General features: G+C 41.8%; 1 protein-coding gene across 1 annotated transcript in view; it reads left to right on the top strand.

Moving 5' to 3' along the window:
* LOC144462543 (uncharacterized) overlaps positions 1 to 12,424 on the top strand; it is a 30,743-nt gene extending 18,319 nt beyond the window's left edge. Inside the window, exon 2 of the mRNA XM_078166609.1 lies at positions 12,028 to 12,424. Coding sequence (XP_078022735.1) covers positions 12,032 to 12,424 — 393 coding nt within the window. The 5' untranslated portion in view covers positions 12,028 to 12,031. The remainder of the gene's footprint in view (positions 1 to 12,027) is intronic.
* The last annotated feature ends 246 nt before the right edge of the window (positions 12,425 to 12,670 follow it).

Here is a 12,670-nt window from a genome sequence, read left to right as displayed (position 1 = left end):
GAGACTTCTGGTTGTGTTAGGTAGGCCTAATATACATCCATATTGCTAATCGTTGTGCACACACAATCCTGATCATGGGCAATATTTCACATTGGGTTAATCATTACTTATTATTATCCTTCAGCTGATGCTTACAGGAAGCAATGTAGCACGCACATGCCGACAGGGAGATGAAGCCAGGGCACAAACCGAGTTACCACTCCCATCTCTGGTAGAATTACGGAGATTTCTTGTCCCGTGTGAAGCGGACATTTATATTACAGACATCCTGTAGTAAACTGACATTAGTCCACATCCCTATATAAAACTAATCCCGTCCGAGTAATAGGTAATAACGTGACGTAATATGTCACATGAGTGGCGTCAGTGCTTGATGAGTGTGTAACTTATGTTTGGTTAAAACAATATTGACTTTTGGTTTCACACGGGTCTCCTGGTGAAAGTGTTTTGTTTGACCCATCCACCTTCCCTTCCCTCCCTGCTCTTAGTAGCAGTTATTGCCACCCATGGGTTTACATGGGAGTTAGCTCAAAGCCAGGTGCATCTCATAAAGACATTAAAGGGTGCCTTTGGTGTTACTTATCACACACTGAGCGACGTGACAAAGTGTCTGTGTTTGTTTACCTGGGGATTTCTTTGTGTAATTGGCTGGTATCTGCTTTAACATAGTGTGCACTGTTATGTCTTAAATATACAGTCATGCACTTTCATGCAGATGTTTAGTAAAACATCCTCTCTTGACCTGACCCATGCAAAATAACCTCACGAGTCAGCGCTTCCTCTGCTGAATTCCTGGACCCCACTGTATTGATGAAAAGGTGTTTTTCACAGTAAATTTAGAGGAATTATGGTCCAAGTAGCAGCTCAGGACTGCTTCAAGGTACGAAAAGGTTTTACTCATCCACTTTCCCCCTGGCCAGATTTTCCCGGCGCTGCCCAGGGATTCAGTTCACTGACCTTCCAATCAAAATCCTGCTTCTGTGACTTTGAGGCATTGCTCCCTGTTTCTCTTCTTTGTTCCTCTTAAATGCATCACACCAGTGCTCCTTTTTTACTGCTCCGCTTCTCTGAAACAGCTGTCTATCTGTAAGTAGCACACAGTTCTGATCATACGTGTTTTACTACCTTCATGTTAAAGGGAGAGGGCAAAGTTATCGGAAACACCACAGAAAAAATACATTGAGTTAAATCACAATTACAAATTCAGGGTGAGTCATGTTTAATTAAGTGAGCGGAGTCTGGCTTGTCATCTCTGCTGTTGTTTTTATTGGTGTCACGCTGGAAACTAAAGGCTCTGACGTCAGTGATGTAGCAGGACTCAGCAGGGTGTATTAATTTATTCAGGTAGTGTGTGACAACAGTTCTTATTGCCAAGTGAGCAGTTTCACAACAGGTATCTGTGGAATCTATCTATCTATCTATCTATCTATCTATCTATCTATCTATCTATCTGTCTATCGTTTGCAACTACTGTCTGGACAAAATCAGATTTAGCATTGTGGAACCTACATGCAACTTGGATTTAAATGCTGATACATGAATCCAGCGTCACTGACTGAGCCATCAGTGGCATAGACGATACAGAGAGGCAGTGACTCAAAAGCCCGAATTTCTAAACAAAATGGCACCCCTTCACATGGTCAACAAAAGTATGCTGCAATGTACCCTCATACAACACTGCGAGTGTTATTAATTTGCGCCCTACAAATGACATAATGTATTTAAGGTCAAGTTAAATACCTAAGGTTTAGGAAAATGAACATGCTGACAATGAACCTTTAAAATTACTCAAAGTTCACTCAAGTTCACCTGGAGAGTCTCATTTATTGTGACTCATCCACCAACTCAACTTACCTCCTTAACAGATTGCTTCCTTCCTTACCCCTCCAGTGCATTGGTCACCTGAACGCAGCCTTCCCAATTATGTGGATTAGCACAGATTACTGGCTCATTATTACACGGGATATATACGAATTATAGTGCATTTTTTTTTCGTAGAAAAACATAGGAACAGTACATGATAATAGCCGGTAGGCTCAGATGCTAGCAAAACCTCGGACCATTGCAGACAGCAAAGACAAACAAAACCAGTTGTTTTTTAGTAACCTGTCGCTGTGTTTCCCCCGGGGATAGTGCCATAAATAGCACTGTTCTTTTACTGAGACATCACTGCATTTCCTGCTGGGATAGTGCCACCAGAAGCAGGTATTTAAATCCACAACATTAATTCCCTAACCATTACCATGTAGTTCTTGTGCCTAAACCTAACCAAATGTTAACCAATACACTGTTGAAACGTAAAGTTTAAGCGTATCTGCTGCACAATAATGTATCCGTAGTTTGCAGAAACATACAAAGCCAGTGGGTTGCATGGAGAGTTTTGAATCCTGCCATCAGGGAGGAGAGCACTTTCCCTCAGAGGGCCACATCAAACAGATATCTGAGATCATTTGTTCCCTCGGCAAGCTGTAGGCAGAGCTGCTGTTGCACACACACTTTAACGAAGACGGATGGACTCCTGCTGCTTCTATAGCTCAGTGCAATTTCATTATGATGACATCCACTGTATGATGTTTATCTGTTGTATGATATGTATTGGTTGCGTTGACGACTGAAAAAAAAGAGATGAGTTGAAGTTTTTCAACTTGAGGTGTTCAGGGCACTCTGGGAAAACGCCAGGCGCTTAGTAGACTCACAAGTCAGTCTTTAGACGCTTTGCTTAACTAAAGACTGATGTCTTTCTCCCTGATTTTGTGTTTAGATGGGCGGATACAATTTCAGAGTTTGAAAAAACTCCCTATGTTGCAGAACCAATAGTAAATCCGCAGGGCGGTCCTTCGGTGGCTCACTGAACTCTTGTGCTCGTAAACATAGTCCGACTGCGTTAAAAGTTTTATACAAAGTCGCTGTAAGTCCTTCATTTCCACAATCTTGTGGACTGAGCACACGTTTGATAAAACAGTTAAATTTCTCGGCATCCATTTTCAAGCTCACTGTGTGTTTGTTTCCTTGCTGACGAGAAAAGGGGGAGTGCACATTTCCGGGAGGGCGTGTCCTTTTAAAAAAAATGAAGGAGGCATTGCTTTGTTGCCGGCTGTTTTCTCCGGTGTGTTAAACACACTTTAGAAAGGAGTGTCCCCAGACTATCAGAAGGCGGAGATCTCTGATTGTCTGGTGGCGAGACTAGGCGCTTAGAGCACAGAAACACAAGGTGCGTTACAACGCAAAAACTGAGCAAAAAGCCTCAACCTCCAGCTGCCAAAACACTTTCTGTGTGATCAGGGCCTAAATCTACACGCCATCGCTGAATATGTTAAACCAACGCAGGCGGGTAGCGAGAGCATCATAGTTTAACGTTTAGGGCCACTGACCAAGCGTCGGTATTTGACAAGTTGGAAGTGAGAAGTGAGGCCAGATTCAAGATAACTCAGTGGGGAGAAAAAGTAGATCTGCCTCCAGCCCCCTGTTGAGTTTCTACTTTTTTAACTATTATGTGGGAAACCCATGTAAAACTCAATATTTGTATTTCTATAGGCATTTTTATAAACTTTAAAATGTGCCTGAGGGGGTCTCTAAATAGTTGATATCTCCAGTTGTAGATGCATGGCTGTGAGTCAGGGCTTCGCTTCTCTTCCTTCACTGACACTCTGAGCTGTAGAGCTACAGTATGTTGCACTACTGCTAGAAGAGAAGCCTTCCTGTCTCTCTGCTGTCAATCCACAGGGGACAAAAAAGAAAGACACAATGACTGAAAGCGAGAAAGAATTTTGCTTCATCTGCATGGTTCTGCTCTGTCTTTCTCTCTCAGCAATTAGTCATTCCTCCACTCATCTGTCATGTCCCCTAATCTCTCCCACTCCTTCTCCCTCATGCTGCCGGCTTTTGCTGCCTCTGTACCTTTTATTAAAGTGCTCCCTCCATCATAGCAGCATGCCTCTGGGGTAAATGCTGCTTGCATGTTTTTTTGTTTTCCCCAATGTCTCACTTTATTCTGTCCTCCATTACTGTCTTCCTCTTACCCTCCTCCTTCCTCATCATCTGTCCATCAACCTCACTGCCCCCCCGTAACCTCGCCACCTATTTTGCGAGTCCTCTGTTGTCTGTGTTAGTTCTGTAGTTTGCCCTTGTTTTGTGCTCGGTCCTGAGTTTATGTGTTCTCTGGTGCTACCACTAATACAACTAGACCTGTGTTATTCAAGCCCTGCGGCACACACACACACACACACACACCCTCAATCACCCACCAAAGTCCTTACCATAGCAGTATGTCTCATCATTGTACCCGCAGTTTGTGAGCGTAAATCTGCGTGTGTGCGCCTGTCTCTGTGAATTAGTTTTCACTTTACACCATGTCAGGGAGAAATAATGTGTAATGCACTATCAGCAGATAACTGGTGAGGAAAAAATGCTGTTTACTATACATTTGCACGCGCACACACACACACACATGCACACATACACATGAACACAACCCTCACAAACCAGAGTATTTTCTTGCAGTTGTAAAAAATTAAAATGCCAAGTTAGTGTCATTACTCTTTACCGGCGTTTAATTAAGAGTGTTTCCCCTTTATCTTCCCGTCCACCTCTCTTTTCTTTCCCCTGTTTCTCTCCACGCCTCTCATTGTTGTTTGCCCTCTGTACTTTTATTGAATGTCTGGTTTATTAATGCGCCCCCTCTCTGTGTGGATTCATATTCTTCACCTTTTCTCACACTTCTTTTGTGTTTCTTTATCACTGAGGGCAAGAACCATTAGTTTACTTTTTCAGACAATACCCTCTAGTTTGTTTATTTCTAAAGTATAAAGTTGAGGGAGAGCAAAGTGCAGAGCTGCCCCTAACCCAAAAAATATTTTTGTAAGGAAAACTGCAACTGAATTGACATACTGCTGTATAACTGTTTAAGGGTATCCAAGTCCTGCGACATTTTTCCTGCCATGGGAGAAATGGGAGATGGAGGGACTGAAATAGAAGGATAAATGTATAACTGGAACAAACACACAGCAACTCATGTTTATCGGAGGGCCTGTTTAAGCCGGAGGTACCATTGCGTTAGAGGCCATGCTAATAAAATGATTTGTCCTTAAAGGGACAGTTCACCCCATAATCAAAAATTCATATTTTTCCTCTCACCTGTAGTGCTACTTATCAGTCTAGATTGTTTTGGTGTGAGTTGCTGAGTTTTGGAGATATCGGCTGTAGAGATGTCTGTCTTCTCTCCAGTATGATGGTGCCAGATGGCACTCAGCTTGTGGTGCTCAGCGTCCTAAATAAATACATTTGAAAAACTCAGCAGCAATGTCTCTTTCCAGAAATCATGATTTGGTTAGACTCACAAGTCAGTCTTTAGACACTTTGCTTAACTAAAGACTGATGACTTTCTCCCTGATTTTGTGTTTAGATGGGCGGATACAATTTCAGAGTTTAAAAAAACTCCCTACGTTGCAGAACCAGTAGTAAATTTGCAGGGCAGTCCTTCAGTGGCTCACTGAACTCTTGTGCTTGTAAACACAGTCCCACTAGAAACACGTGTAGCGGTACAAAATGGCTCAGCCGTGCTCGCAGAAAACGCCATCAAAGTTAGTGGATGTTTGTCGCGTTTGCGGCGACACATTCTCACCAACTAAAAGAAACAAACATAATCTTTTACAAGGCCATGACTCATCCGTCCGGCCGGACTATAGAGGGAATCGCCTTGTTGTTTACAAATACTTCTGGGTAGAAAACCAGCAGAGCTTTTAGCTATATATATATATATATATATATATATATATATATATATATATATATATATATATATATATATATATATATATATATATATGTATATATATATATATATATATATATGTGTATATATATGTGTGTATATATATATGTGTATATATATGTGTGTATATATATATGTGTATATATATATATATATATATATATATATATATATATATATATATATATATATATATATATATATATATGTGTATATATATATATATATATATATATACACATATATATATATATATATATATATATATATATATATATATATATATATATATATATATATATATATATATATATACATATATATACATATATATATATATAGCTAGCTATATATATATATATATATATATATATATATAGCTAGCTATATACAGTACAGGCCAAAAGTTTGGACACACCTTCTCATTCAATGTGTTTTCTTTCTTTTCATGACTATTTACATTGTAGATTCTCACTGAAGGCATCAAAACTATGAATGAACACATGTGGAGTTATGTACTTAAGAAAAAAAGGTGAAATAACTGAAAACATGTTTTATATTCTAGTTTCTTCAAAATAGCCACCCTTTGCTCTGATTACTGCTTTGCACACTCTTGGCATTCTCTCCATGAGCTTCAAGAGGTAGTCACCTCAAATGGTTTCCACTTCACAGGTGTGCCTTATCAGGGTTAATTAGTGGAATTTCTTGCTTTATCAATGGGGTTGGGACCATCAGTTGTGTTGTGCAGAAGTCACGTTAATACACAGCCGACAGCCCTATTGGACAACTGTTAAAATTCATATTATGGCAAGAACCAATCAGCTAACTAAAGAAAAACCAGTGGCCATCATTACTTTAAGAAATGAAGGTCAGTCAGTCCGGAAAATTGCAAAAACTTTAAATGTGTCCCCAAGTGGAGCCGCAAAAACCATCAAGCGCTACAACGAAACTGGCACACATGAGGACCGACCCAGGAAAGGAAGACCAAGAGTCACCTCTGCTTCTGAGGATAAGTTCATCCGAGTCACCAGCCTCAGAAATCGCAAGTTAACAGCAGCTCAGATCAGAGACCAGATGAATGCCACACAGAGTTCTAGCAGCAGACCCATCTCTAGAACAACTGTTAAGAGGAGACTGCGCCAATCAGGCCTTCATGGTCAAATAGCTGCTAGGAAACCACTGCTAAGGAGAGGCAACAAGCAGAAGAGATTTGTTTGGGCTAAGAAACACAAGGAATGGACATTAGACCAGTGGAAATCTGTGCTTTGGTCTGATGAGTCCAAATTTGAGATCTTTGGTTCCAACCGCCGTGTCTTTGTGAGACGCAGAAAAGGTGAACGGATGGATTCCACATGCCTGGTTCCAACTGTGAAGCATGGAGGAGGAGGTGTGATGGTGTGGGGGTGTTTTGCTGGTGACACTGTTGGGGATTTATTCAAAATTGAAGGCACACTGAACCAGCATGGCTACCACAGCATCCTGCAGCAACATGCCATCCCATCCGGTTTGCGTTTAGTTGGACGAGCATTTATTTTTCAACAGGACAGTGACCCCAAACACACCTCCAGGCTGTGTAAGGGCTATTTGACCAAGAAGGAGAGCGATGGAGTGCTGCGGCAGATGACCTGGCCTCCACAGTCACCGGACCTGAACCCAATCGAGATGGTTTGGGGTGAGCTGGACCGCAGAGTGAAGGCAAAGGGGCCAACAAGTGCTAAACACCTCTGGGAACTCCTTCAAGACTGTTGGAAAACCATTTCAGGTGACTACCTCTTGAAGCTCATGGAGAGAATGCCAAGAGTGTGCAAAGCAGTAATCAGAGCAAAGGGTGGCTATTTTGAAGAAACTAGAATATAAAACATGTTTTCAGTTATTTCACCTTTTTTTGTTAAGTACATAACTCCACATGTGTTCATTCATAGTTTTGATGCCTTCAGTGAGAATCTACAATGTAAATAGTCATGAAAATGAAGAAAACGCATTGAATGAGAAGGTGTGTCCAAACTTTTGGCCTGTACTGTGTATATATATATATCACATTTTTCACATCACTGTATCACCGTTTAGACTAATCCGATGTTTGTAAAGTCTATAAAAACAATGATTGAACAAACATTACTATTTCTTAGCCATTAACAGTGTCTGTAATAGGTAATAACTCATTAAACGGTCCGTGAAAAAAATATTATTTCCAGCGGATATCTTAGTTACAACATGATTGAGCTAGCAAAGCAGTTTTGTGTTGCTATGTGTGGTATTTATTCAGTTTTGGGAAATCATGATGTCTATAAAATATCAGTGGCTGCAGCTGACAGAGACAGCTAACACTAGCAGCAAAGCTAACATCAGGACGTCATCTGTTAAAAGTCTCCCGATGTCGGATACGACATGAAACTACTCCAGTTAGCTCAATCATGTTGTAACTAAGACATCCGCTGGAAAAAATATTTTCTTCACGGATGAGCACACATTTGATAAAACGGAGTTTAATCTCTCGGCATCCATTTTCAAGCTCTCTGTGTGTTTGTTTCCTTGCGGACGAGAAAAGAAAAAGACGAGAAAAGGGGGAGCGCACATTTCCGAGAAGGCGTGTCCTTTTCAAAAGTGCAAGAGGCGTTGCTTTGTTGCCGGCCGTTTTCGCCGGTGTGTTAAACACACTTTAGAAAGGAGTGTCCCCAGACTATCAGAAGGCGGAGATCTCTGATTGTCTGGTGGCGAGACTATGACTTGGTTACCCAAGATAATCCACAAATCTTGTTGTGAGCAGTTTCATGTAGGAACTATTTTTTTTTTCCACTGACCTACACCCGCCAGTCAAATCACCACACAGAAGAAGGTATGTATCTATTGCTAGCTCACCTAGCACCACTGGGCTCGCTAATGAGCTCAGCCGGGGTGGATGCCAATAATGTCACGAGCATCATGTTGTGTTCAAACCAAACATGATGCAAATTTGATTGCTAAAATATTTTGTGTTGACTTGCTTCATATGTGTGCATAACTCACGTCATATGTGCGTGAAATTGCTGAAACAATATATGAACTTCCGCCAGTACTTCCTCTGTGTCATACGTCCCTGGAGAATCTCGATGCTGATTGGCTGTCACGGCCCGTATCGGTCGCTGAAGTTCATATTTTTCAATTCTTGCAAATAAGCGTCTGATGTGAAACTGTGCTACTCACTTTATTTGCGCCGCTTAATTAGCGTATTTCATGTCATTTGCGTTGTGTTCGTCACACATCACAGGATTTCACGTCTAATCGCGTCTTTACATTGATTTTACATGAACACGTGAACACAACATAAGACTTTGCTCACACTATGAGCGACACAGAAACATACTACAAGTCATTTTCAATGGAAGCCAGCAACATGAAGCTACAAACTGATGCCTGACACGTGTCGCTCCTTATGGGCATGACATGCTACAAATCTAAGCTGAGCTGCCCCCAACTTTTTTTAGTGCTCCAATGACGTGAAGCGTCAAACAATCGTATGTTTTTTTTTCTAGCAGTGGTACTGTGTTATTTAGGTTAGTAAGCTAACACAATGTTAGCTTCATGTGCATTGCTGTGCACACAGGCTGCAGTGGGTGGGAAAATGTGGCTCAGGCATTGATCAAAAGTATAGATATTTTTTTGATCAAACACAAACTTTAAATGACGTTCAGTGGAGATGCTCTGGGGCAAGAAGCAAGCCTGTGACGACTTAATTGTGTTAGCGAGCACTTGAACAGCACTTTAAACACAACACTTAATCAACATGGCGATAACATAGCGGGTAAAGCTGTTGCCTTGTTGCTTGTAGGGTGAACACAGCATAAGCCTCTCGTCCATGAGTAAATGCAAAATTCCCTCTGTTACGGTAGGCTGTTGTTGTTGTTTGGTAGAAGGAAAACAAATAAATAGTTAATAGATAAGTAGCACTATAGGTAAGAGGAAGAATATGAATTTTTATTTGGGGGTGAATTGTCCCTTTAACTACGGTACAAACCAAAAATAAATGCTGCTTAGATGTCAGGGTGACAGTGTAACACAATCTCACGCCGACCTCGTCACTTACAGACATTTAGTCATGGACTTTTCATGTTTAGATATGACGTGCAAGGTACCCTGGGTAGAGCTTAGATCGGGCCCAAAACATCCAGCCTGACCCCACCCGAGCCCGTGCATGTTCTGTCTGAGCCCGGCCCAGCCCGTCCCTTTAACTGTAATAATGAGCCCGAGCCTGGTTTAAAGGATACAAACCTGGACATTGAAGGCTGACTCTCGTCTTTGGGGGGGCGTGCTGGATTTGATATCTTCTTAGTGAGACTGGGTTAGACAGTACCAACAACCCTATCACCAGGAAATACTTTGAATGGTTCTGCAAAAGCCGAGATTAACTTCAGTGACGATGTCTCACGTACACTGCCACCTTTGACGAAGATCTGTAATTGCACTTCTGCAGTGGCACTGAATGTTTGCATTAGATGAAAATTGCGTGACAAACTTTTACAGGACATGGCCAAAATTTGTGCAGCCCTATACTTCTTTTAAATATGTGACAGCACCATTAATTCCTCATTCTTATGTTCCCTTGATGATTGTCCTACTCTTGTTTAGAAATGCCTTATCTTACAGTACATGTTCAGTAAATAGTATAAAATGGTGTTAAAGAACAAGCTGCCTCTGAAGATATTCCCTAATTCAAATACTGCTGAAGTCGTGAAACAGCTAAAGCTTTGTAGTGGGTGGTTTTAGTGGCTTATGGGACAGTATCTGTTATGTTGTTTTTCATTTTAGTGCTAACGCCAACTCTGAAAGTTTTTAGTGTTTATAAAGCGTGTATCTTTAGAAGCAGCTTGTCCTCTTACTGAATAAGTATCATCACAGAGTGAAATTTGTTATTGATGGTATTATTCTTTTTATGATGAGTGAACACTGGATTAGAGTGTTTCTGTCATTTTCTCCCTTGTTCACCTGAATCTCTTTTTCACGAAAAAATCATTTATTCACAGCTTTCTTTCCCCCCATGTTTACTCTCTAAATCTCACACTCTATTGCTCCTCTTCTGTTCCCCTTCTCTCCAGAGCCTTCGCTCCACCTCAGTCCTTCTCCTGCCCCTCTCTACTTTCAGGATTGTGTTTGCAGTCTCCCTCTGATGTTAACATCAACATATTTGGTGCAACCTGCTACAGAGCTGCAGCTGATTATTCAACCTATTGATTTTTATAAAGGACCATTGATGTTTATTTCATTCTTCCATACAGTCCAACAACAATCCAATAATAAAGCCGATCACTTGATTATTATGAGTATAACTGGAGGACTGCGGCTGCAGTTTGCTCCACAGAGGCCACAGTTTACTCCATAAAACCAAATTTCATTTACAGATCGTTAAAGGAAATGTATCTGTTTTGTGTCTGTGAGCAGCATTCTCATTTAAGGCTGCATCATGCGGTTCTGTCATCTTCCAGTACTATCAAATCTGACCTTATACTCGAAACCAGCTAGGTTGTATGACGTGTTGTTCATCCATGACTAAAGGGGAGAGTGTTCTGAATGGCCACACTCAAAGCTGGGGTGAAAAGCCTGCTGTCATAGCCTCATCCTGGCTGCAACCCTCCACCTCCCTAATCGCTCCTCAAGAAATCTGTTGTTTGCATCTTTGTTATCTCCACACATGAATCGTGCAATGGGCATAACAGCACCCAGTTGGGACAGTCTCTCCTTGAAGGCATTTGTGCTGTTGCGCTAGATTGCATGCATGATAAGTGACAGTGATAATAAGTTGCATTCTTCCTACGTTGACACTTTCAAACCAGTGGGCCAGTGAGTGAAGGGGTCATGTCTGTCAAATTGTCTTTTTCAGAAAGTTACAAAAGTTTTTGGACGGAAAGGAAAATTGACCATCACAAGTTCCCAGAGCCGAAGATGTCAAATGCTTATTTTTGTTTGAGGAACACTGGAATATCCTACAAATATTGGTTATTTGTTACATTAAAACAGTTAGGAAAAAAAAGCAAAGAGAGAAAGGAAAGGGAATGAAAGCAAACTGACTTTGTAAAAAAAATAAAATAAAATAAAAATAAAAAGGTGCGTGAGAGAGACATGGATCAAGAAGAGTGGGAAGAGTGGGGGCCCAGAATTTGTTGCTACACCTCTGCTCATTGAAGTCACTCTGGTTAAGAATGTTACCCAAACAGCTGAAATGGAAAAGAGTTTAAGTAATCAATGTTGTTTCCCTCTCATCTCTCCATCTCCTCCTCCTCCAGCTCCATGCTGTCCCCCCTCTATCCGGACCATGGCGGCTCGGTGGTGTGGCCCCAGAGTTCGTCCTGCTCCTCCTCCTCTCAGGGCCTCCACCGGCCGCTGCGCTGCCACCCTCCCCCAATCAGTGGGAGCAGCGTGGGCCCCAACCCCACCTACTATCATGCTGTCTATGACGTCCGGGTGGAGCAGTACAGAGAAGTGCCCTTTATCGGCGGAGGTGGTGGCTATGGGGTTCGCTCCGGCCGGGGCTCCATGTCCCTGGTTACCAGCAGCACCGACCCCACAGTCCCGCTGATCCGCAGGAGGGGAGGAGTGGTGGACCATCGTGATGTCATCCTGGCCCACCAGGCACACAAGCTGCACAACACACCACAGGCCAGGAGGAAACAGTGGGAGTAAGTACACCTCACTTTCTACAGCTGAGATAGTTAGAAAGGGGAGGAGCAGAGTTTTTTGTGGGATGGGAGACTGCTGAATAATTTGGTAATGCCACAGGTTTACCTTCAGGGCGTTGATTACAGTATTCAAATTTTTCTGAATTTTTTTTTCCCTTTTCTGTCAGTTTGATCTGACAAATTTTACCACTTGATCTAGTCGCACTTGACTCAGCAGCCCTTCACTAGGAGAACATAATGACACCATGTC

This window comes from Epinephelus lanceolatus, chromosome 3, assembly GCF_041903045.1.
Source record: "Epinephelus lanceolatus isolate andai-2023 chromosome 3, ASM4190304v1, whole genome shotgun sequence".
NCBI classification, from domain to species: Eukaryota; Metazoa; Chordata; class Actinopteri; order Perciformes; family Serranidae; genus Epinephelus; species Epinephelus lanceolatus.
Note: the sequence above shows the minus strand (reverse complement) of the source record. Positions and strands in the feature narration are given on the sequence as shown.